The 26,439-nt window shown below is 48.1% G+C and overlaps 1 protein-coding gene across 1 annotated transcript in view; it reads right to left on the minus strand.

The window, feature by feature from the left end:
* ZMAT3 (zinc finger matrin-type 3) overlaps positions 1–14,401 on the minus strand; it is a 29,970-nt gene extending 15,569 nt beyond the window's left edge. Inside the window, exons 1-2 of the mRNA XM_006138508.4 lie at positions 14,176–14,401; positions 925–1,256 (exon numbers count right to left, since the gene is read on the minus strand). Coding sequence (XP_006138570.2) covers positions 925–1,200 — 276 coding nt within the window. The 5' untranslated portion in view covers positions 1,201–1,256; positions 14,176–14,401. The remainder of the gene's footprint in view (positions 1–924; positions 1,257–14,175) is intronic.
* Positions 14,402–26,439: the final 12,038 nt, after the last annotated feature.

Here is a 26,439-nt window from a genome sequence, read left to right on the forward strand (position 1 = left end):
GTGAAACTGTATTAAGATCAAGGGCCACTGTTGTATACGTCCCTACTTGTTTATTAAATAGATTTGTCCACCTTTCCTGTGTAGCCAAAGACTACTTGTGGAAAAAGATGCAAGGCTTCCAACTCTCAGTATTTTATCATGAGTCTCGTGATATTTGGGGTTTTTTCTTAAAAGTCCTGGCTCCTTGATTTAGGCGATTATGTGAGAATCTCAGCTTTCCTTTTTTTAACATTCTAGGATGTATGGTTTCTGAACACTTGGAATTGGCAATATTGCAGATGATTCAACACATTTTGGTAAAAAGAACAAACCTCAACTCCTAAAACGGCTTCTTTAACCCTTCATCTTTTCAAGGCCTTGAGTAAAGCAAGTTAGGGAATGTCAGCACTAGGGTCAGTATTTTTTTAATTGAAAAACAACATGTGAAATTATTTTCTATTTTGAAAATCAAGCATTTATACAAAAGAAATCAGGTTTTGCTTTCTGGTTCTGCTGGGGGAGGGATGAAATACTTCGACTTAAATAAAAATTTTCCATTAAAAATGTTATTTTAGTCGAAAAGGCAACATTCTTCATGCGGGGGGAGGTTAAGTTTTGATGAAAAAACTATGATGAGCTCCAGCCTAAAGCACAACTAAGATAAGTAACTCATTAGAGCTCCACTCTTAGACCTTGTGTAGCGTCAGTAACCCTCCTTCTAGGGTGGGATCCAAAAGAGGAGCCTCATCTGCCTCCATACCCTGCCTGCCTCTGGCAGTGAGACCACCAGGGGAGGAAGCTCCGGGCACGACTCCCTCACTTATGGCAGCGTGAGGCCCCATGATTCGTAAGTCTTGCCCGACATCTCGTTTCATACTGAAAATGTGGGAGGTGCCTCCCAGGAACAATGAATCTAAATATCTTTCTTCCTGTGTGTCTCCTCACCTGGTAATGAGCCTGGGCTTGCTGTGCTGAATTCAGAGTGACATTGCAAAGTTTACAACACAGCGGCTTACATAGTTCCTCCAGCACAGGATCCTGCTCCACTCCCTTTGCAAACTGCTCCTCTTGTGAGTGCTGCAAGGACGGCCCCAGTCCAAAAGGTTTCTGCGGGGACAGTGGTGAGTTGGCTCTTGGCCTTGCGGCCACTGACATAGGAGGAGATGAAGGCTTCTCAGAGCGAGGAAGAGGAGGATGTCCTTTCTGCTGCAAAAGAATCATTGGCTGAGAGGACTGCGGGCATGTTACTGTTGAAGGAGGAAGGCTCTTCTTCAGCTCTGAACCAGAAAAAAAAAGACATGGGCTCAAATAAACGGCATCCTTTTCACAGTGTGAACGCCCAAGATCGGTGCCAACTTTGCCAGTTTCACTCCAGCTGCTTGGTGTCCCTCCAACAATGCAAAGCAGCCATCAACCCTGTTTAACTAGCCAGTTAAGATGACTTTATAGACTCTGCTTCATTGGAGCGGTGCAAAGCTGCTGCAGTGAGCCTGTAAATCTAGCCCCAGATATTTTATAGGTCAGACGACATTGATTAGAATATGAGGTTTCGCTGTTAATAGAGGCAATGACAGCCTCCTGGAAATTTAAGTGGACTACTAAGAACTCATAATATCTGAGCAGCAAACTAAATGAGAACTCATCAAGCATGGGCTTCCAGATGCAAGAAAATATCATTCTGCCATATTTGTGTTACCGTAGGAGGCTCTGAGCCTACATTTGTTTGCATAGTGGCTCACCATGGAGCTCATGCAGAAGCCCATTGAAACAGTGCTTCCAAGGGCAAACGAGTGCAATATTAGGTCCTTTCCCAAAATCCAAGAAGTGGTGGGCCCAGTGCCAAAGAGTTCACAGTCAAAGACATTTTTGCAATATTTGTTACTTAGTACCTTGTCAATCATTTGGAAGTGGTTGTGTGTGTTGTGAATAGTAAACCCCAGACAAAACCTTTATAGAATGTCGATGCATCAAAATTAACTTTTCTCCAGTAAATGAAAACACTCAGGGAGACTCTGGTGACTTCTGGTTAGAACAAGCTACCAGGAGTCATCTCTTCTGGATTCCACTCCCAGCTCTGCCACTGTCTTGCGATATGACCTTAGACAATTTCTCTGTGCCTTCACTTACTAATGTGGCAGACCCAGGGCAGCTGGCTACAGTAGCTTGGTGGAGGGCAAATATATAGGAAACTGGGTGAATATGTTTCTGTACCCTGAGTGAACTGGCCAGGCACGGCTACCCCATAATCAAGGCGGGAAGGCACCTGGGGCCAATTAAGAGCTTGCCTGAAGCAGCAGGCTAATCAGAGCAAGGATGTTAAATATCAGGTAATTGACTAATCGAATAGTCGATGCATTTTGCATCGACTATTCAATTAGTTGATAGGGTGCCTCCACCCTAGGCCTGTTGCTACACTTCAAAGGCAAAAGCTCCGCTTGCAGCCCGGGGTCAGCAGCATTTCAAAGCAGCAGCACCACACAGAGCCTGGAATCAGCTAGGGAGACCCCAGCTGATCCCGGGCTCCATGTGGTGCTGCCATTTTGAAATACCCCCTCTTCTTCTCCTCCCTTCCCCCTGCTGCCTCTTTTGACAGAGGCAGCTAGGGGGTGGGGAAGCGGCTAGTCGACTATTCCTTCACATCCCTAAATCAGAGCACCTGCAGACAATTAAGTCCTGCTGGGACCAGTTTAAATGGCTTCCCATCAGAAAGGGTAGAAGAAAGGCCAAGGACTGATAATGAGGAGGTGCTCTGAGAATAAGGACTGTGAGTTTGGTAAAGTGCTGTGGAGGAACAGAAAGGATTGCTCAGGTATTAGGGAGTAGGTACTCGGAGGGATTGTTTGGGGAAGTGGCCCAGGGAAAAGCTACAAAGATTGGAAATGGAGAAAACTCTGCTAGTTGCCACTCCCTTAGGATCCATGGGCTGGAATCCAGAATAGGGGGCAGGCCTGGGTTCCTCCCAACCCTCCCCACACCACTACAGTGTTTGTCCCTGTGAGGGAGGGACCAGAACTATGGAGGAGTTTCACCCCAAACTATGTACTAGCCCAGGGCTACTCAACTTTGGAAGCCCTAGGGGCCACAATGATACTCACAGAATATACCAAGGGCCGCAACTTAAGTTGCATATACATGCAAATATATGCAAATAGCTTATTTCATACTGACCAGCATGAATACAAAGATTAAGGCAAGACTACACAACATGCAGGCCCCATTTAAGTCATTTCTGCTGATATTAATAAAATGCAATATTTACCCGATTTTCCACCCATATGACAGGACTTTTAATGAGAAATGACAGTCCAGGAATTTGTGGAGCATGTTCCCAGTGGAGGCCATGTTCAAAGGATCTCACCTGTCGGCTGCGTTTTGAGCCCCATGTAAACCCAAACCGCACTGTGGGCTGAAAACAAATGGGCCGCAGGCCACATGTGGCTCCCGGGCCGCATGTTAAGTAGCCATGTACTAACCTATGATGAGGATAGCTCAGTAGGCTGTGACCTTTGCCTCTAGTTAAAGGGCCAGCGGCTGTGTGGAGGGTCACAGTGAGCCTCTGAGGCAAACACTAACCACCAGGAAACACAGGACCCCTGGGACACAGCCAGAGCTTTGCCACAGCAAGTATCTTACACTCTTGAACATCAGCGCATGAACAAGACCCTGCCTTCCGTCTATCCCGGGCTTCTCTTAGCATGCCCCTATGTTAAAGCTCATAAGTCATCCCTCTCTCTAGTGTTGGATGGAGAAATTCTTTCTGCCTCTCTTGTGTGTTCTTCCAGCTGTCCAATCATACCCCTGCCACTGCAGATGCTCTGGCTTCATTCTTAATACGTTCCAAATATTTCCATCTTCTCTCCTGGATAACTTTGGCTTTAAAAAGTTGTGGAACTTTGACAAATATCCTCAATTGTTATCATTTCATTCCATGTAATACCTATCCTTTTCCTGAGGCATTTGCTTTTGAAAGCATTTGGATATCGTCTCTGCTTCTGTTGGATTGTACAAAATACAATGCAATATTAAATTTATTTCATATTTTCTTAGGTTTGGGAGATTATCTCCTATTAGCTCTTACCTGTTTTATTTCTCAATCAAATCAAGTCTTAGGAGCACTCTCAAATTTCTAATGAGAAGCTTTAAGTGGCTTAATTAATTGATGTTTGCAAATCGTGCTGAAACCTTGGGATGAACATTGTTAGGTTACTGCAAAGTAGAAGTACTAGTGTCAATCAAGGCAGAGCCACTTTCGTTAAGATTATACAGGTTGAACTTCTCTAGTCTGACACTCTCTGGTCTGACAATATCTGGGGTTTGTCATGATTTTAGTTAGCCAGATGTCCACTTATCATGGGTGTAGCCAAGTTTCTTGCGGTCCCATAAAATTTGTTCACAGCCACCAGTCCTTGCTCTCAGAGCTAAATAACAGCACAGAACACTAACTGACCCATAAATGTCTTCTAAGAGTCCAGTAAGCAGTGGAAGTGTTGGTAATGCTGCTAGACAATATTGACCTATGGTCAATGGCAAATTTTCCATGGTCTGGCAAATTCTCTGTTTGGCACCAGTCAGGTCCTGAGGGTGCTGGACTAGAAAGGTTCAACCTGTATTAGCTTCTCATTATAACCCCGCTTAACAATAAAAAGAATTTGATATCTTGGCCATTGCAAATCGTATCAAGCTAAAATTCCATTCTGGGGTGCCAAATTTGTGCTACATTTAAGCAAAAGTGATTTAGTACATGGACTAACCTTTACTTTTCAAAACAGACAATCCTAAATTTATTTTGCTGATAACATTTTCAAAAGTATCCTAGGTACCTAAGTCCCATTTTGAAACATGACTTAGGATCTGGGCTTAAGAACCAGAGAGGTATTAATACCTTTGAGGATACTATCCTGAAGACCAGATTTCAAAGATATTTAGGCACCTAATGATGCACATGGAGGCCTCATAGGATTTCTAAAAGCACCTAAGGAAATTAGGTACTGACCTCCTGCTTAAAACAATATAAAGTCAGCATCTAACCTGCTTAGACACTTCTGAAAATCCCCTGAGGCATCTATCTGCATCTGTAGGTGCCTAAATTAGGGATGTAAAATCCCATTTAATTGGTCAACCGGTTAAACATGATGTTGAACCAATTAAAAAGGGGATAGGCAGGAGGGCCGCTCTGGCCCAGCTGGACCGAAGCCACCCTTCAGCCCACCGCAGCAGGGCTGGAGCAGTCTCCTACTCCCGCTGCCTCAGGAAGGGGTTGCTCCAGCCCAGCCGAAGCAGCCCATGCCTACAGCTCCCCCAGGCTTGCCGTGGACAGTGGCTGCTCCAGGCAGCCAGAGCAGCCCCTGTCCACAGTGGGCCTAGTGGAGCTAGAACAGCCCCCTGCTGCAGCAGGCGGGGAGCTGCTCCAGCCCCCAACAGTTAACCTTTCACATCCCTAGCCTAAATACTTTTCAAATTCTAGCCTGTGGGAATCTTATGTCTTACGGAAAGTGAATGGTTCCTAGGTCTGAAGTCTAAGTCGCTTTTGAAAATGGGATTTAGACGCCTGACCCATGAAGGCACTTTTGAAAATGTTATCCCTATGCATTTTTGTTGTTGCTTTTGCACACAGACTTCAGTCCTGCAACAGGATTCTTGTAAGAAGATCCCTGGGCCTATAAAGGAACCAGCTGTATAACCAAAGCTCAAGTTCCATTCAGCAATATTGCTTTAAAGTTTTTTGAGTATTTCTAGGCAGTGGTCCCCAACGCGGTGCCCGTGGGCGCCATGGCACCTGCCGGGGCATTTATGCGCGCCCGCCTACCGCCACCCCCAGGAGCACGGCGCATGCGCAGCCCCACCCCCGGGCACCCAGCACATGTGCGGCCCCCAACCCGGGCGCGCAGCACATCCACGGTGCTGGCCCTGGGGGCACAGTGCATGCGCAGCCGCGGCGCATGTGCGACCCCTGGGCATGCAGCACATGCACAGCCCCCCGGGCGCGTGGCGCTTGCACGGCCCCGTCCCTGCTCCCAGGCGGTCCGGCAGCCCCGCATGGCACCCGCTACCCAAAAAGGTTGGGGATCACTGTTCTAGGGACTAACGGAGGGAAAAACATAAATGAACCACACATATACACCTCTTTGGAAATGGGTAGAAAATAAAGTTCTTTGAATGTTTTAGTTCTGCAGATCTAAACAAACTCAAAGAACTTCACGAAAATTAACAACTGAAACATATTTGAGATTGATCAATGTAGATGCTAAAGAGGAAATAAGGGAATGGATGGAAAAGTAGCAATTAGAGGGAACAGGTTGTTCTAAAAGACACCAAGAGGGAAGTGTGATGGGTTGGATCACAGAAGTCCCTTTGGGGTTGTCCCCCAAAATGCTGACTAAGCCCCTGATGCCTGCCTTCCTGCCCTGTAAGGCTCCTCGCCTTCCTGTCCTGCTGGGTCAGAAGCTCTGGTCTCTCTGGTCCAGGCTCAGAGTTGGGGTGAGCAGAGCAACACAGAGGATATGTCTGGACTACATGGCTCTGTCGCCAGAGCCATGTAGATTAGTTTACTAGACATACCCAAATGAAGCCACAATTTAAATAATCGCTGCTTCATTTAAATTAAAATGGCTGCTGCGCTGCGCTGATCAGCTGTTTGTCGGCTCAGCGCTGTAGTCTGGACGCTCCGCGGTTGTCATCAAAGGCATTTGTCGATCTCCCCGGTATGCCTCAAGGGAGGAAGAGGAGGAGGGGAGAGCCGGCCACCGGAAGCAGCACTGGACAGGGGAATCGGGGCAGGCTGGGGAGATTGGGAGGCTGGTAGAAGCAGGGTTGCTGGGGGGCGCAAAGTCGGGGGCAGGGAGCTGGCTGGGGAAGATGGGGGGGGAGAAGCGGCCGCCGGAAGGAGGGCTGGACGTAGGAAGCGGGGCTGGCCAAGGGAGATTGGGAGGAGAAGCGGGGGAGTACTGGCTGCCCGGGAGGGGGTTGGGGGAAGTGGGGCTGGCCAGAGGCGCAGCGCAGGGAGCGGGGGGGGGGGGGAATGAATTGGCCTGCAGGGAGCAGGACTGACCCAGCCATATGTTACGTAGATCTCGGGGCACTGCCCCCCTTCCCCACAAAGCACGAGTTAGTCCGGCCCCGGGATTCTATTGTTCCTCCCCCCCCCACACTCACACACCCTCGAGTAGTTGCGAACTGTCTGGCTGGTAGACACACTCATGCAGCCTGAGCAAATTTACCAGCCAGGCAGCTCGAAACTACAAACTGATACATCTAGTAATAATACAACTTACCTAAAGAGAAAATACCAGACATGTTATAGGTCTGGTATTTTCTCAGTTTGTTTTTATGTGTTTATATTTTTGGGCTGCAAAAAACAGTACTGAAAAAAAAGTAAAAAGTTTGGGAAACCCTGGTCTAACCAGCTTTCTGGCTGTCTTACAGTCCATATATCCAATCCATATTCCTTAACTTGCTGGCAAGAATATTGTGGATGACCATATCAAAAGCTTTACTAAAGCTGGCACTGGGGGTTTTGGGAGGACCAGAAACAATTTATTTGAATATTCATCATTTGATTAATGAATATGCAAATATGCAAATGAACGTTACCAGTCCTCCAAAAGTTAGTGAATGGATTTACTGGTCCCCATGTCAAAAAGTTTGGGAACCCCTGACATAGGTGATAAAGAGGCCTTTGAAGGACAAAGCATTTCAAATCTCATCTCTTCACCATGGACTGACTCCTTTCTGCAGAGCAGCTCCAGACATTCTGCCTATGTTCCTTAGCTGTCAAAGCAGCAAACATGGTCACTCATATCAAAAGATGTGAAGAAATCCACCACAACGAAAATGACAAACTGACTGTAGCGCCCCCTTTCCACCTGGTTACCTTCTTTAATGCCAATCTGCTTACAGGTTTTGATGGACAGGTCTGGGTTCTTCTGGATCCTGCCACCCACTCAGTAGGGTGTATCCTCTTTATTTTTCCCTATGAATTTATTTGGCGGTGCCTACACCCCCCCTCACTCCTTCCTGGCATGGTCACTAGGGCAGCTTGGGAGGAAAATTCTAACCACAGGGTAATCCCCACTTACTTGCCAGATAGTTGAAGACTTCCAAGAAATAACACAAACACATACAATATATTCAACACAATAATTACATTAAACAGGAGTTAAATATAACATAACTGGGTAAAACACTATTTTTAGGTTCACGGGTGCCCATGCTACTAATACCTGTGACTTGCTCCCATCACATGACTTGATGTAGCAAATGTAAGATTAGTGTCCCGTTGGTACGCGTCCTTCGTTGGAGCTCTTGACCTATGACCACAAAATTCTTCTCTGCAGCGGTTTAGCAGTGTGGCTGACTGGGTTCAGTACAGCCCAAAGGACTCACAAGCGGGAAAGGTAGTAAATCCCTCCACAGGTTTAATATGCAGCAGGTTATAAAATCCCCAAACCCTTACTCCCTGGCTTGAGGACACAGTTCCGGGAGTCCCCAAAACAAATTCCAAACTGACTGACTAAAAGATGGTGCACTCACAAACTCCATGAACGATCCTCAGGTTCAGAGATGACGCCGGACTCCTCAGTCACTGCAGAGGGCTAATGTCTGCTAGCAAGGATCCTCTTCAGATGGGAATCAGGCTGCTTCGGTGCCAGGATTTCCCCTCACCACAAAGGGGTGCAGGGCTCAAGGGGCAGATTACACAACTGTACTAAAATCCAAACTGTAGTCTCCTAGCCCAGCGTCCAGACACACACACACAGCAGGCCACAAACCTGAACTAGCAGACAGAGCAGAGCTGACCATGTGCTGACTGGTCTCACCTAGGGAGCTGGGGGCTAACTCAGCCTGGCTGGGGAAGTTTCCCATCAAATTCTGCAAACTGGGAATCAGGAGTGGAGAAAGGAAAAGCCCAGCTGAAGGATCTTGCTTTTGGGTCCCTAGAGGCCAGTTCTCAGGAGGAACCCTGCATGCAGGCCTGGGGCTTACCAGCTCCCCACACAGCCAGCCCTGCCCTTGCCCTGGCTGGCTGCAGACTTCCTCCAAAAAAATGGCTTCTCCCCTCTCCTGAACTCTCCAGGAGGGGCATCTCACTTCCTATTGGTTGCTGGCAAACTCTGAGCTTGCCTTGGCTCCCCCTCCCTACCAGGGACAGTGTGCCTCTCCCTGAACTGCCAGCAGACAGAGCCCCAGGAATCTAGGTAATCTCCTTGGGGGCTACATGACCGTAGTTTAAAACCAGTAGGAGGTAATTCATGAGCCTGAAAAATACCTAAAATGAGAACTATCCAGGATTCCACTAATGTCCAAATACTCCTGGACTTATATTAAGCACAGCTTTCTCAAACTTGTTCCCAGAAAAGGTGGAATATGACACCTGGCAAGCACCGTTAAACCACAGTGGTCTCCATATTCAGGAAACGGAGATGCTACAGCAAGGGGAAAGGCAGTCTGGGTATCACCCAGCACCAATAGAGAGATCACAGAAAAACCACAGGGTTCAATAGCTTCCAAGGCCATGAATCTGTAGCACTGGTACAGCGTCTGTATTGGTATAGATAAGATGATGGTTGAACTACCCAACAGAGATGACCCACACATAAAGATGTAGTCTACCATTTGTGGGTGTGCTCTTTGACCTTATAGGCAAAACCCAGGAAGTGAAATCCTTGCCTCATTAAAGTCAAAGGCAAAACTTCCATCAATTTTAATTACATCAGAATTTCTCCCAGGGAGTCCTGTCACTTCCACTCAAAGGAGCATTTGAACGTGGACTGTCTTAAGAAACAGACCAATTTTTATATTATCATATTGACACTGCAAGCAAATAATAATCAAATTATAGTGTTAAAATGTGATTGGTAAAACAATGTCAGTACAAGTCAGTGCAATGTCAGTACAATGCCTTAATATAACATCCGCTCATATGAAATGTCTGTAACAGCAATGACTTCAGGAAATGGAAGAAAATCATATCACTGTTAAGTCAATGAAAATGATAAATACATCATGCTTTGAAGTCTCGGCTCAGGAATGTTTTGCTCCAGGAATAAAGATTGCTCAGAGCTCACAGAACTGAAGATTCATTAACATTTCATCCCTTCTCAGCACAGTGTCTGAATTTTAATATAATTGCACCCAAAACTATGTTAAGAGAACTGTAAGGAAATTACACAATTAAGGTTGCTCTTACAGCCTTAACATTGCCCTTTGGTTTGTATCCTTTTACAGCACAATCTTGAATTATATGACATTTTGTTTCAGAATAATACAGTATACTACCATAAAATGTTCTGTACAGTCTTAGGAGTAGATTATGACCCTTTATGCACAGCTATTACTCACATGAGTGTTGCTTCTCATTTTTAAAATTTGTTTATATTTACTCTTTTCATTATCTCAATGATAAGAACAATCCTTATTGTTTGAGGGCACAGTCCTGCAAAGGCTAGGTCTACACTGCAATGTTAAATTGGAAAAAGAAATGTAATTTGCGGTATGTAAATTGTGTATCTTTTTCTGATTTACTTTTGAAAGAGGCTCTTTTGAAATTTGGCACGTCTTCACAGCGCCAAATGTTGAAAGAAAGTGCTCTTTCGACACATCCCTTATTGCATGTAGAACGAGGTTTACAGGGATGACAAAAGAGCACGTCTGCTTTTTCATTCCTTGGACATAGCGTTGCTTTTCCGGGATACCTCTGGTATCCCAAAAAAAGCAATGCAGTCTAGACATAGCCAAAGTGTTGCACACTGGTTTTAATTTTATAAATAAATTCTTCTCTCTATAAATATCTTAATAATTGAGTCAAAAAATATGTACTATATTTTTTTCTAACCACCAGTATAGTTTACCATGGTTTCAGCTCAGGGTTTAATTATATTAACTCTGGGACAAATACAGCCCCTCCTTGCTCATATTTAATAGTACTGTACTCAGCAGTTATTCCCATTAATTTCAATGGAATGACAGGTGGAACAAAGAGTTATTCATTTGTGATCAATGGTATCACAATTTGGACCAATAAATTAATGTAGTTACACATTTAGGTACCTGGATCTGCCAACAAATTTGTATTAATACTTTGTTATACATAATAGGCTGATTTTCATTTGCAGTGAAAGCACTTAACACCATTCTGGCAATGAAAAGTGACCTTACATTAGATGTAAATATAGTTTACCCTCACTTTAAGCCTACTTTACATAGCAAGCACAATCTAAAGTAGCTTTAGAGTAAATGAGAAGCAAGCCCTATCTGCTGTGTCTTGTGAAAGAAGTGTTATTACTTTCATGAACTCTGGCTATCATACACAGTATTACAATGTGTAGGAAAAAATATGACATGACCTTATTTGAGAAACAGTATGTAATTAACTTTAAGCATGATTCTAATTTCATAGAATCATAGAATCATAGAATCAATTTAAGCCCATTGCTTCTTGTCCTATCACCAGAGTTCAAGGAGTATAATTTTTCTTCCTTCTCCTTATAGATACTTTCCTTTTAGATACTTGAAAACTACTATCATGACCCCTCTCAGTCTTCTCTTTTCCAAACTAAACAAACCCAGTTCTTTCAGTCTTCCCTCGTAGGTCATGTTTTCTATATCGTTTTGGCTGCTCTTCTCTGGACCTTCTCCAGTTTCTCCAGGTTTTTCTTGAAATGTGGTGCCCAGAACTGGACTTAATACTTCAGTTGAGGCCTAATCAATGCAAAGTGATGCCTGCATAACCCTACTTGTCATGCTCTTCCAGCATGACTGTAAATCATTAATAACTACTCTCTGAGAACAGTTATCCAGCCAGTTATGCACCCACCTTATAGTAGCCCCATCTAGGTTGTATTTCCCTAGTTTATTGATAAGAAGATAATGTGAGACCGTATCAAATGCCTTACTAAAGTCTAGGCATACCACATTCACTGCTTTCCCCTTATCCACAGGACTTGTTATCCTATCAAAGAAAGCTATCAGGTTGGTTTGACATGATTTGTTCTTTATAAATCCATGCTGGCTGTTACCTATCACTTTATTATCTTCCAGATGTTTGCAGGTGAATTCCTTAATTATTTGTTCCATTCTCTTTCCTGGCACAGAAGTTAAGCTGACTGGTCTGTAGTTTCCTGGACTGTTCTTATTTCAGTTTGTATAGATGGGCACTATATTTGCCCTTTTCCAGTCCTCTGAAATCTCTCTCGACTTCTATGATTTTTCAAAGATGATAGCTAAAGGCTCAGATACCTCCTCCATCAATTCCTTGAGTATTCTAGGATGCATTACATCAGGCTCTGGTTACTTGAAGACATCTAACTTTTCTAAGTAATTTTTAACTTTTTTTTTAACTACTAAATCTACCCCCATTTCCACTAGCATTCACTATGTTAGTCATCCCATCACCATCAATCTTCCTGGTAAAAACTGAAATAAAGAAGTTGTTAAGCACTTCTGCCATTTCCAAGTTTACTGTTATTGTTTTTCCCTCCTCCCTGAGTAGTGGACCTACCCTGTCCTCGGTCTTCTTCTTGTTTCTAATATATTTGTAGACTCTTTTCTTGTTACCCTTTATGTCTCTAGCTAGATTGAGCTCGTTTTGTGCCTTTGCCTTTCTAATCTTGCCCCTGCATACTTGTGTTACTTGCTTACATGCATCTTTTGTAATTTGACCTAGATTACACTTTTTATACAACTCCTTTTTGATTTTTAGATCTTGTAAGAAAAATCATACTCTGCCCTATTTCAATAAGGGCTCAGTTGAGCCTTGAAAACAACCTGGAGTGGAAAGCTTGGAGCTGCAGGTCCCCAGGAAGACAGAATGCCTCATGGGTCACAGTCATGCCCATTGCTACACATAATTATGGGCTGCAGTATTCTTCCTCCTGTATGTGCCACAGGACAATGTAGAGGGGTAAGCCCACCTAGAGTGCTGTGACCCCTGAAAGTATGGTAGGAGCTGGCCCTGCACTTCCCTGAACACAGGGATCACAACTGTACCTAGCCTTTGTTTGTGCCATGTTCACTCCTGCTATCTCAGGCACAGTCTAGGCCCTAAAGCTGTTCGCTGCAAAGTTAAGTTTGTCAAGCACATACATACAAGCACAGCTTTCTTTAACTACAAATGTTATCATCATAGTGGGAAAATTCCTTATGAAGTGTTCTCTGCAAAGACAGAGTGCAATTTTTATAAAGGCTATAGCTTAGCTAAACCAAATTTCTGTGCCAAGTTTTCCTGACTGTGTCCAGCTGCTTCAGTGATGGAGTTATTCAGACAGTCACTATTTAGGTTTCAGAGGTAGCTCTGTTAGTCTGTTTCAGCAAAACCAACAAGGAGTCCAATGGCACCTTAAAGACTAATAATTTTATTACGGCACAAGCTTTCATTAATTCAAGGGAGAATGAGAGTTACACTCATGAAAGCTTATGCCATAATAAAATTGTTAGTCCTTAAGGTGCCAGTAAACTTATTATTGTAGTCACTATTAATTCATTTTTAAAATTAGAAAGTATTTTTTCTCCAGGCTCCTCCTACTCCAGAATGAATGTACTTGTGTAACCCTTACTTTCCCTTTCTCAGTGCCTCTGTGTTGCACTTGTCTTTACTTGAAACTTTCTCAATACTTTCACCTTTGGTCAGAGACCAAGCCTGACAAATCTCAGCCTGGAAAATGAAGGTTTCATACAGTACTAAGTGACTGAACACAGGGCATTAGAATGGAAACATACTGCATGCAACTTTCATTACAGTGATCACTGACACTAGACTACTGTAGATGCAAAACAGGCAACCCTAAGGGCAAGGGGACAGTTACCTAATACATTATTATAGCACTATGCATCCTGATGTAAAAACTGACATTGTAGAAAAATTATTTATGCAACATTGGAGGCTTTACAACCCCCAGGATTTAGATTATAATCAAAATCACATGAATCTGTAATTACTTTTAATGGTCTTCAAGAGAGAATTCAAGATGTCAAGGTGCGATTTGGGAAACATACACGCAAAAACAAAGCATCCAAAAAAGAATGCAATAGTCAGACATTGTAAATATACATGCAATGTAAAATACTCACATGCAAAACAGACATGTAAAATCCCACAGACTAACACGTGGAACACGCACATAACACTGCTTGTGGTTCATTTATCTCCCTATTGTTGCCCGTACCCTAATAAATGCATCCACACAAGTCTAATGCACTTACTAGAATCCCCTGATCCTGGGAAGAGGGGTTCAGAGAAGCAATCTGCAGGCAATCCCTTGTACCTGGAGTTGTCCAGCCCTGCACATCCCCAGCTGATATCTTCACCTCGTCCTTTCTTCCTTTTTCATGACAACTTAAGTCGGGTTACACCAGGTCTGAGGGGCCGGCATTCGGAAAAGTCAGTACAACCGGACACAGATGGAAACAGCTGCAGGAAGTGACTGCAGAACCGGGGGGAGGAATAGGGGAGGAGACTCGGGGAAACTGCCTCTCGCATCTCTGCCAAGGCGCATGAGCCTCAGCGCTTCCCTCCGGAGAGGCGTAAATAGAGCTGCTGCAAGTGTCCGAAGCGAGGCGTCCGATCGCCCCGGCAGGACCAGAGCGGGCAGATCTGCGCCAGGCAATAGGACCTCGCCAGGATTTGTACAGCTTGTGGTGCCCGCAAAGCACGCTGGCTTGGCACGGAGTTAGCAGGAGAGTAAATGGAGAGAGGAGGGGCTGGGGAAATGATAAGGGAGAGACCGGGAGGGGGGGCCGTTCACTAGGGGAGGAGATGAAGAGAAGGGGCTGAATGGGGAGCCCCTAATGTGGGGGAGTCATTAGCGCAGCCATGGAGGTGGGGGTGGGCTTGGAATTGTGAGTGAAGGGCATTGAGCGGGAGGTGTCTGCTAAATGCCCAATGGTGAAATAGAGGGGGAGGGGGAAGCTGCTGTTTTAATTGCCACTTTCAGCTTTCCAGTGAGCTGGACTGGGCAGCTCACCTCTCTCAGAGCTGTTGCTCGGAAAACACAGCAAAGGCTTTCATGTCATTGTAAAGCTTTCTCCGCAGTCACAATCAGGGAAATCCGTATGGACTGGAATAGGCACGTGCTAGGGGTTGCTGCTGAGTCCTGTTTCATTCACAGCATTCTTACTTGCCTCAAGGCTGCAGGTACCGTCATACTTGGTCAGACCAATGGTCCAGCCAGCCAGTATACTGTCTTCCAACCACAGACAGCACCAGATGCCTCAGAGGGAGTGAACAGAACATGGAAATGTATTGAGTGATCCATCCCCTGCCATTAAGAGATTTCGGGACTCTCCAAACATGGGGTTACATCCCTGATCATCTAAACTAATGGGCATTGATCCTCCATGAACTTATCTAATTCTATTGCAGAAGCTCCTATAGTCTGACCTGGTCAGGCTCCGCTCTCATCTTATGCTTAGGTTGTAAGCTGTTTTAGGCAGGAATTGTTTTTTTACTGTGTTTGTACAGCACATTGAGGTCTTGACCCATGACGGGCTCCTAGCCAGTATGACAATAATAAAATATAATGTTAATAATCCACTATATGTTTTAGAAACTTTGTGTGTCTGTCCGTCCATGAGTCCATTTGTTCAAGAACCCCTCCTAACTGGTAAGAGGTAGAGCACCACATTTGATATGCAGCTGCCTCTTATCATAACTTAGGTGTGCCATGACAAATGGGATGCATCTGGAATTTGTTTCTTTCTCATAAAATGGAAAAGGTCCAGTAGGAGGGACAATTATACTGTAGAACAGTGGTCTCCAACCTTTTTAAGCACAAGATCACTTTCTGAATTTGAGTACAATCCAAGATCTACCTCAAATAAAAACACCCTTGCCCTGCCTCCTTCCCACCTGTTCTCTGAAGCCCCACCCCTGCTCATTCCATCCTCCCTTTCTTGCCCATCCTCATTCCCTTTCATCAGACTAGGGCAGAGGGTTGGGGTACAGGCTCTGGTCTTGGATTAAGGGATCTGGAGTGTGAGAGGGACTCTGGGCTGCTCTTGGGGCAGGCAGTTGGGATGTAGGAGTGGGTTCTAGGTGCCGCCTCTGGAATGGTGTTTGGATGCAAGGGAGTTTGGGGTGCAGGAGGGGGTTCATAACTGCGGTAGGAGTTTGGGATGTGGGCTCCAGCTGGACACTGCTTATCTCAGGTGGCTCCGGGTGGTGGTGCAGTGGGACTAAGGCAGGCTCACCCCTGCCCTGGCCCTCCACCACTCCCTAAAGTAGCCAGCAAACTCTCTCCATTCCAAGTCCTGTTGTGCCCCCTCTCTGCTTTGTGGAGAAAGGATACAGAGTGGGAGGAGGCAACCTGACATCAGCACCTCTCCTTTTCCTCCCCTGCCCTGCACAGCAAACAGGAGGCTCCCCAGCAGGAGGGGCAGCTCCAAGGCAAAGGGCAGGAGATGAGCAGCAATGGGGGGAAGCGCAGCTGAAATGCTGGCACTTGATAGCCTCTTGGCCAAACCAGTCAGGATCACCTGTCAGAGGCTTCAAGATCTATCAGTAGATCCTGAGCTATTGGTTGGTGACCACTGCTGTAGAATGACCACAGGGGAGTAGTAAGGGACAGGGGGACTGGGACAGCTATAACCCTATTGGGCCAGCAGGGAACAGGGATGGAGAAAGGGACATGTACCTACGCATATTTCAGAGAGTTTATTTCTGTGTGTCTGTCTATCCCCAAGCTGGGGGACATGCACCTCTTCCCCGGCTGTGCCAGCTGCAGTGGCCATGCAGAGGCACTTTTCACCTGGCCCCAAGCTGCTGTGGTGAGAAAAGGCTGGAGTTGCTCTCTTTCCTAGGGATGTAAGAGACTAGTCAACTATCTGATAATTAGAAGCTTATCGGATAGTCGACTAGTGATGATTAGCCACTTCCTTCCCTTCCCCCCCTTGCTGCCTCTGTCAGAGAGAGGCAGCAAGGGGGGGAGCAGGAGTCAGTGCTGGGGGGAGCCAGCTTAAAAGCCAGTTCCCCCAGCACCGTTTCCACGGGACTGGGGAGGTAGAGGCACAGTGGAAATGGTGTGAGCAGGGACTGACACAGTCTTTGCTTGTGATGCTTCTGCTGCGATTCTATTTTTGAAATGTACAAGAGCCCCAGTGAGACTCTTATACATTTCAAAAGCTGAGGCGCTGCAGAGAGCTCAGGGCTAGTGGGATCTCCCACTGGTCCCATGCTTCCTGCAGGGCTTCCTTTTGAAATGTACAAGATCCAAGAGTGTGGGGATCTTGAACATTTCAAAAGGAAGCCCCACGCTCCCTGTGCGCCTTCCACTTTTGAACTAGCAAGAGCTGGATAGGGCTCTGTGACCATGTCCACCCCCTTTCAATCTAGTACGGGGTCCGGTCAGCTGTCTCTCCAAGCCCGTCGGTTAGTCTCCTCGCGTTGGGCTTTACAATATTTGCTTTTTCCTTGGATGGGGGAAAAAGGGGGGCCTGGGCCCGCCCTCACTCACGGGCCCCAGCCCAGGGCCCTAAGGACTGAGACTCCAGTCTCCGTCCGGCTGGTGGGGTTGTGCCCCTAAACACGCCAGCCCACGGGCTTCTTCGCCGCCCTGCCCTGGGCTACTTCCTTCTTCCCCCACCCCCTCTCAGGGGTATCGGCACTCATGGCGTCTGAGCGTCCCAGGGGAGACGTTCACGGGAGCGTCCGAATCCCTCCACTCTCCAGCGGGTCTGGGCAGTCTACTCCTCTCCCCCCTACCTCCGGCGGCTGGCGGGGTTTTAAAGTTCCCGCCGCACCGGGAGGGGTTAGGTGCCCCGCCCCCACGCTGTCCGGTGCGTTGCGTCGCTCCTCCTCCCCGCCCCCGTCCCACCGGCGGGGCTGAGGCAGTCTCAGCTGCGCCGCGGCCTCGCTCCAGCTGAGCCGCGGCCTCGCTCCAGCTGAGCCGCGGCCTCGCTCCAGCTGAGCCGCGGCGCCAATCAGCTGAGCCGCGGTGCCACTCAGCTGAGCCGCGGCTCGGGAGCAACCGGCGCACAGCCGGTGCGCGCTCCGCGGCCCCTCTGAGAGGGCACAGACTCCCAGGTTTGGGGTGCGGGGTCTCCGTACCCCGTCACCTCCCCCTTTAAGTCACCTGTTTGTCAGTCCCCGTAATACACGAGGTTCGAAGGGATGCCGGAAAGGATGAGACCACAACTGGGGGTTTCAAAAAGCACAAACTGATTTTATTTTGATGACGCCAGACAATCATCAGAACAAAAATTAAACAGATTGCCAGACAACACAAAACAATTCCCTGAGGCTTTTCTAAATCACAATAATTCCCAATAACTGCCCAGGGGTTAGGAACAGTTGAATTAACACTGGTATTGTCCATAGGGCTGATTATTTACACAACTTTATACAAGGAAACAGTAAAAAATCTAAACCACAACTATTTATAAACTAACTTAGTAACTTTTTAGCCACTGTCACTTGACAAGCAAAAAATCAATTTAGGACAACTAAAAAATCAATTAGGATAGGGATGATGGCAGCGGGGGGGGGGGGGTATACCAGTTCTGGAGACAGCAGGAACACAAGTACCGGTCACATGCTCATAAACTGTCTCCACTCGGGTCGACCAACTCGGAGTATGCTCAGTAAGACTCGAGAGCGGGGGGTGCAAGGCGTCTGGGTGATCAGGCCAGGCGTTCACTCGATGCAAATCCCCAGTGAGAGAGGGGCTGCCTGCCTGTTTTATTGCCTGTGAACTTATCACCCCATAGGTTGGTTTTTGCTGCAGTGGGTGGAATAGCAGGCCTGAGCACAAGTCAGCCCATTGGCTGATCTTTCACTGCAATGGGTGGAGTGAGCAGGGGAAGATTATTAATTTACATGCCCTTATATGGAAAACACTCCACCTCACAGACAGAGCCCCCTATACCAGCCTTAGAGGTATTACAGGCTATGGCTCCCTGCGACGGGCAGCCATTTCTGATGTTCTGTCTCGGACACTGTTGTCTCTGTATCCTCGTTTTCCTCCCCCTCGTATTGCCTCGAAAAGAAGTCCGCGTTCTGGTGTTGCGTTCCTGCCCTGTGGGCCACTTCAAATGAATACGGTTGTAACGTTAAGTACCATCTCATTAGTCGTGCGTTGGTGTCTTTCATTGTCTGTAACCAGCGCAACGGGGCGTGGTCCGTCACCACCCGAAACCGGATTCCTAGGAGGTAATAGCGTAACATCTCAATAGCCCATTTTATGGCTAGGGCTTCTTTTTCTATTGTGGAATACTTACACTCCCGGGGGAATAACTTTCGGCTGATATAAACAACTGGGTGTTCTCCCGGTCCTTCCCCCTGCGATAATACCGCTGCTATCCCTGTCTCCGAGGCGTCCGTTTGCAAAGTAAATGGTTGGTTGAAATTGGGTTGGGTGAGGACCGGCGCATGGGTTAATCGGTTTTTTAAGGCCCGGAAAGCTTCCTCACATTCTGGTGTCCACCTTACCTTTTGTGGCATTGCTCCTCGGGTTAGATTTGTCAGGGGCGTAGCGAGTGTCGCGACACTGGGGACAAAGCGTCGGTAATACCCGGCCAAGCCCAGGAACTGGCGCACTTGCCTCTTGGTTCTCGGGGTGGGTAGTCCCTCAGTGCTCTGATCTTATCAATCAACGGGCGTAATTGTCCCCTCCCGACAGTATACCCCAAGTATGTTACCTCCCGGGCTCCAAATTGGCACTTGGCCGGGTTCGCCGTGAGTCCTGCCTCCTGTAACATCTTGAGTATGGCCTCCACTCGTTGCAAATGTTCCGGCCAGGTTTTACTATATATGACGATATCGTCGATGTAGGCTGCCGCATATCGTCCATGGTTTCTCAGGATCTTGTCCATCAAACGTTGAAAGGTTGCAGCTGCCCCGTGAAGACCGAAAGGCATGCGTACGAAATGGTATAGCCCGAAAGGGGTTGAGAACGCCGTCTTTTCTCGCGAATTCCTCATTAATGGTATCTGCCAGTATCCTCGTGTCAGATCAATGGTGGAAAGATATTGGGCTTCCCCCAGCCGATCAAGTAGTTTATCCACCCGAGGCATGGGGTATGCATCGAATCGTGAAATGTTGTTCACTTTTCTGAACTCGATGCAGAACCTCCAGGATTTATCGGGTTTCGGGACCAACACTATTGGACTCCGCCAGTCGCTGCGGGATTCTTCTATTACCCCCCACCTGAGCATGCGTTGTACCTCTTCCTTTACCATCTCCCACATTTTCCGGGGTAGTGGACAGATCTGGTCCCGTACCTTTTTTCCGGGTTCTGTTGCGACATGGTGGTATATCTCGGTCGTCTGTCCGGGTTGGTCCGTCATTACATCTGGAAATCTCCGTAAGATATCTTCCATTTCCCTCTTCTGGGTCATAGTCAGGGTAACTTCCATCTGGAATGGTGCTGGGAAGGGGTCGCTTGTTGCCTCCGGCCCTAAGTCAGAGCCAGTAGGTGCGGAATTCACCAGCAGGCCCTCCCGTTCTTTCCATGCTTTAAGGAGATTGACATGGTAAATTTTAGTACCTTCTCGGCCCCGTGTCAGCCTTATTTCATAGTCTACTTCTCCTATTTTCCGCACCACCTCGAAGGGGCCCTGCCACTTGGCCAACAGTTTCGAGTTTTGCGTGGGTAATAATAAAAGTACCCTATCCCCGGGCTCAAAAGTTCGTAGGCGGGTGCCTCCGTTGTAATATTTAGCCTGCTTTTCTTGGGCAGCCCTTAGATTTGTTCTGGCGAACTCTACTAGCTCATGTAGCTTCTGTCAGAGGTTAAGGATATACTGGACGGCCCCCTGCACTCTACTAGTCTGTTCCTCCCAGTTTTCCCGGACCACGTCTAGTATCCCCCGTGGTCGGCGTCCAAACAATAGTTCAAAAGGTGAAAAGCCGGTGGATGCCTGGGGGACCTCCCGGATCACGAATAATAATGCTGGTAACATCCGATCCCATTCCCCAGGGTCTTGATCCACGAACTTACGTAACATTCCCTTAAGGGTCTTATTAAATCTCTCGTCTAGTCCATCCATCTGGGGGTGGTAGACAGAGGTTTTTAACGCTTTTATTTGAAGTAGCTGGCATAATTCCCCCATAAGGCGGGATGTTACGTTTGTGCCTTGATCCGTTAGGATCTCCTTAGGTATTCCCACCCGGGAGAAGATCTTTGCTAAGTCCATAGCCAAAGTAGGAGCTGTGGTATTCCGCAGGGGGACTGCCTCCGAGTAACGGGTGGCATAATCAATTACCACCAAAATGTATTTATATCCCGTTTTTGTCCTCTCAAGGGGTCCTACTAGATCTAGGGCGATACGCTCGAATGGGATTTCTATCACGGGGAGGGGCTCCAAAGGGGCCTTTGGGACGGCCTTAGGCCCAGCCCTCTGGCATTCGGGGCACGACCCGCAGAACTCTTTTACTTCGCGGTACACCCCGGACCAATAAAAGCGCTGTAAAACCCGCTGTAATGTCTTCTCGTAGCCTAAGTGCCCGGCCCACGGATTAGCATGTGCCACATCCATAAGTTGGCGCCGATAACTCCGGGGCACCACTAACTGCCGTACTATCTCCCAATTATCCATTCCCACCATTACCCGATATAACCGGTCCCCTTGTACCTCGAAATATGGGGGGCTCGCCTGTCGTTCCTCTGCATCGCTCCCCTCGGTGGCTTCTCTTGCTTCTGACCACGCATGCTGCAGGACCGGATCCTTGCACTGTTCGTGCAGGAAGCCCTCTTCCCACAATCCTAGTGGGGGGCTCTCCATTGGCTGGTTCACTGGGGCCTCCGAGGTACCTTCACCTGGATCTTCCTCTGGTTCCCTTGCCGGGCTCGTGTGGGGGTTCCGGGGGGCTCTGATCTGGCCCACCATCCCTTCGCAGAACGCGGAATCCTCTTGCTGCCACCAGTCCCTTAAGGCTGTCTCGAAGCCCGCCCAATCTCTTCCTAATAGGACTGAGTATACCAGCTTTGGAGCCACCACCACGTAACACCAACTATCACCATTCTCGTCAACTATCCGCATCCAGGTCGTAGAATACCAATGTACGTCGCCATGCACACACTGTACGTGTACCGGGGGATCCCGGGGGCTTCACTCTCCCACTAGGTCCTCCCGCACGATTGTTTGGCTGCACCCGGAGTCCACTAGTCCCACTACCAGGCAATCATTGACGTGGATCTTCCGCATAATCCTGTCGCCACCCTTTTTCTGGTGGATCTGCTCCCCTGCTAGGGCGTGCGCATAGGTGCAGTCCATGTACGGACAGTCTTTTTGGAAGTGTCCCTCCTGTCCGCACCGATAGCAAGCCCCTCCCGAGGGGCTGGGGCGTGCTTTGGTCGCATCCCCCTCGTTGGCGGGGCGGACCTTATCCTGGGGGTTATCACTTGGGGGAGTCGTCCAAGCCGGGGCTAACCTCCGCCCTTCCCCCCGACCTCCGCCCTGGCCCAGCTGTGGCCCTGGGTTTATTCGGGATCGCCTGAAACGCGATGGTTCCAGCCTCGGGGGAGGGGGAGATTTGCCTACCTTCGGTTGAGTGTCTACCACCTCCGCTGCCTCATAGTCGTTCATGAGCTCGACAGCTTCCTCAATCGTAGAGGGATGGTGGCGTCGCACCCAGCGTTGGCCCCCGGCAGGGAGTATGTTCATAAACTGTTCTAACACCACCATTTCAGCGACTTGCCCGCCGTTCTTCTGCTCAGGTTCGAGCCATCTCCATGCTGCTTCTTTCAGCCGCTGGACTACTAATCGTGGCCTTGTTTTCATCGGGTATCATTACTGCTGGAACTTCTGGCAATAAGTCTCTGGGGTAATACCCATTTGGTCTAATATCGCCTCTTTGACTTTGTGATAATGTAGGGCGTCGCGGGTGCTTAGACCCTGATATGCCAACTGGGCCTGCCCCGTTAAGTAAGGGGCGAGGATCGTGGCCAATTGTTCAACTGGCCATCGGGCAGCCGTTGCCACCCTTTCAAAGGTGGTTAGATACGCTTCTGGGTCGTCCGTCGACCCCATCTTGGTAAGGCGAATGTTCACGGACGGGGAGTATTCCCCCTCCTCTTCATCCCGTGGCGGACCGGCCATACCCCTGGCAGAGGCTCCATACTGCCGGGCCCACCGCTCCTGCTGGGTTTGAAATTGTTCCGCCAGCTCCCTCACCAGTTGTCTTTGTTGCTCCTGGTGTTGGGCCGAGAGCTGCTGGATGAGTAGCGTTTGTTGCTGCTGATTCTGCCACTGATGCTCCATGAGCCAAGCTAAAATCTTTCCCGGCTCCATGTCCTTCTTCTGCGGTAGCGCACTGCCGGTCCTTCAGGTGCCAGACGTCACCAACTGGTGCCTTGGGTTAAAAAATGAAGACAAACACCAAAAAAAAAAAAAAAAAGGAAAAGGCGTCCCCGTTGTGGGGACGTTGCGGGAATTAGTTCCTCACCTACCCCTGAGGGCCTCCTGCCCCCCCCCCTTTTTGATCCAGGGACATGGGGTAGTCATAAAGTACCCACATTCTCCACCATCTTGTGACCGTGTCCACCACCTTTCGATCTAGTACGGGGAGGATCTAGTCAGCTGTCTCTCCAAGCCTGTTGGTTAGTCTCCTCGCGTTGGGGTTTACAATATTTGCTTTTTCCTCGGATGGGGGAAAGAAGGTGGTCCCGGGCCTGCCCTCACTCACGGGCCCCAGCCCAGGGCCCTAAGGACTGAGACTAAGTACCAGTCTCCGTCCGGCTGGCGGGGTTGTGCCCCTAAACGCGCCAGCCCACAGGCTTCTTCGCCACCCTGCCCTGGGCTACTTCCTTCTTCCCCCACCCCCTCTCAGGGGTATCGGCACTCACGGCGTCTGAGCGTCCCGGGGGAGACGTTCACGGGAGCGTCCGGATCCCTCCACTCTCCAGCGGGTCCGGGCAGTCTCTTCCTCTCCCTGCTACCTCCGGCGGCTGGTGGGGTTTTAAAGTTCCCGCCACACCGAGAGGAGTTAGGTGCCCCGCCCCCACGCCATCCGGCGCTTTGCGTCGCTCCTCCTCCCCGCCCCCGTCCCACCGGCAGGGCTAAGGGAGTCTCAGCTGCGCCGCGGCCTCACTCCAGCTGAGCCACGGCACCAATCAGCTGAGCCGCGGCTCGGGAGCAACCGGCGCACAGCCGGTACGTGCTTCGCGGCCCCTCTGAGAGGGCGCAGACTCCCAGGTTTGGGGTGCGGGGTCTCGGTACCCCATCACAGGCTCTTTCTACATTTCAAACGTGGAGGCGCCCTTATATACTAATCAAATAGTCAATGGAAATCCCATCGACTATTCGATTAGTTAATTAATCTAAATTTAACATCCCATCTCTTTCCCTGGAGCAGTCTGCATACTGAACTCCCCCATCCCCAGCCTCACCCCAGAGCAATGATTTAAATGAAGAAAACATTTATTTGAGGTAAGGACCCGAGTAATGCTGCGTAAAGCTTCTGGTTATTAATAATTATATTATTTTCTGTATAAACATATAGTAAATAACTCTCTCTGCCCTGTAGAGCTTACAAGCTAAGCAAGGCATATCAGGTGAATGAGACAAACAAGTAAGTCAGTTTGTGGTGCAATTACAGGATGTGTAGTAGAGCAGATCTGGATTTTACAAGAAGATAATTGTTTTGTTCAGTACCGTCAAAGAGAGCTCTGTGTGCTTTACTATGTGTTAAGAACGTTCCTACTGGGTCAGACCAATGGTCCGTCTAGCCCAGCATTAATGTTCCTTATAGGCTGTGTGCTTGTGCCAAAACTCCACAGAGATTCAAATGCTGCCCAGCTGATTAGCAGAGAGCCCACAAGCAGATTTTTTGTTTCGACTGGTGGTGCACATTTGCACATGCTTTGGTGCACACAAAAATATTTATTTTGCACATGGAAAAATCTGCACGTGGATGGAAAAGGATAGAGGGAACATTGCACAGCATCTTGTCTTCTGACAGTGGTCAATACCAGGTGCCCCAGAGGGAATGAACATAACAGGTGATGTCCTCTCGCCCATTCCCAGCCCTGACATGGAGCCAGGAACACCATCTCTGCCCACCTTGGCAACTCTTGTGTTAATTTGTCCTCTGCTAGTTCTCTTGATTCCTCAGTGTATTCTTTGTAAAGTAAATCCCAATGTCATTTTCCCTTATGTCTTCTTCCTTACCTTGCTGATAATTCACCTTGTCCTTTTTCTAGGGACTGGGGAGTGAATTGACTCTTCTTTTCCATGTACTTATAAGATGTCATAGGTCTAGATCTTTAGCTAGTGTAACCTGGCAGAGTTCCACTGAAGTGAAGAGTTATTTTGATTTACACTACTTAAGGAATGAGGATCAATTTTCATATTAATTCTTGTACAGCTGCTGTTAAAACTAATCTGTTCTTAGTTTGCAGAGTATGTATCCCATCATTGCCTTTGCTATTATTGCCAGGGCCAGATTAACCATTGGGCTAGTAAGACTATAGCATAAGGCCCTATTGGTCAGGCAGGGTGTGGCTGGGCCAGGCGAGATGGGGGAGCAAGTTTGCTCACCTCGCCCTGCTGGAGCCGGGAGTGCTCCTGCCAGCAGGAAAGACAAAGCAGCCCCCTGTGGCTTGGAAGGAGCTCAGCTGGCAGCCCGTTGCTTCTGTTCCTTCCCTGTCTGTGTCTCCCCGTGCTGCGGCAGGAACACATTGCCAGGTATCGACTTAACAGTGGTGACCCAGACTCTAAAAACCCGTCACTATGGGAACCAGTGCCAGTTGTGGATATAGTTTGAGCAAGCATTCCCCCCTGATTTCTCCAGAGCTCTGCTTAGCTGTCCTGGAGGGACAAAGATCCCTTGCTTGCTTGTGTCCCTCTCTGCTGAGGCTGGCAGGCAGGTAGCTCCAGGATACTGCCTCCTGGGTCCTAGTGCCTATCCCTCTCATCTTCTATGTGTGCTGGTTCCATTTCTGGGCAAATGGTGAGTGCCTGGAAGGGAAGGGGAGGAGCAGGGCAAGAGGATGGCGGCGGGAGAGGCAGTACCAGAGTGGTAGAGTGAGAAGCTTTCACTGAACCTGCAGACACGCTATCCAACTCCAGCCAGAACTATTGCCCCAACCCTTTCCCATGTATTAGGAATTAATTCCCACACATTAGGAAAAATGTTTGTACACTGATTTTGAAGCGCTAACATAGTAAAAATTGCTAAATGTTATGACCTGGTCAACCATCTAAAGATCTGTGTCATTTATTGGTGTTACCTTATTCTTACAGAAAACTTGAAACAAACATATGCAAACCGGAGCTAGCGAACTGCCCACAGAACTCATGCTTAAACCTCGTGTTATGTCAGAGCTGCTGATCACACAATCTAAAATAGACAGTCTTGCAATGAGTGCGGGGGACCAGACTGGATGACCTCTCAGTGTCCCGTCTTATTTCCATTAGGGATGTTAGGAAGTGAGTAAATAGATAATTGTGTAGTCGACAGAATTTCTATCAACTACATAATTAGTCAATAAGGAAGGAAGCCTCCAGGAGTTACCCCTGGCTGAGCCTCTG

Source organism: Pelodiscus sinensis, chromosome 10 (genome assembly GCF_049634645.1).
Source record: "Pelodiscus sinensis isolate JC-2024 chromosome 10, ASM4963464v1, whole genome shotgun sequence".
Taxonomy (NCBI): Eukaryota; Metazoa; Chordata; order Testudines; family Trionychidae; genus Pelodiscus; species Pelodiscus sinensis.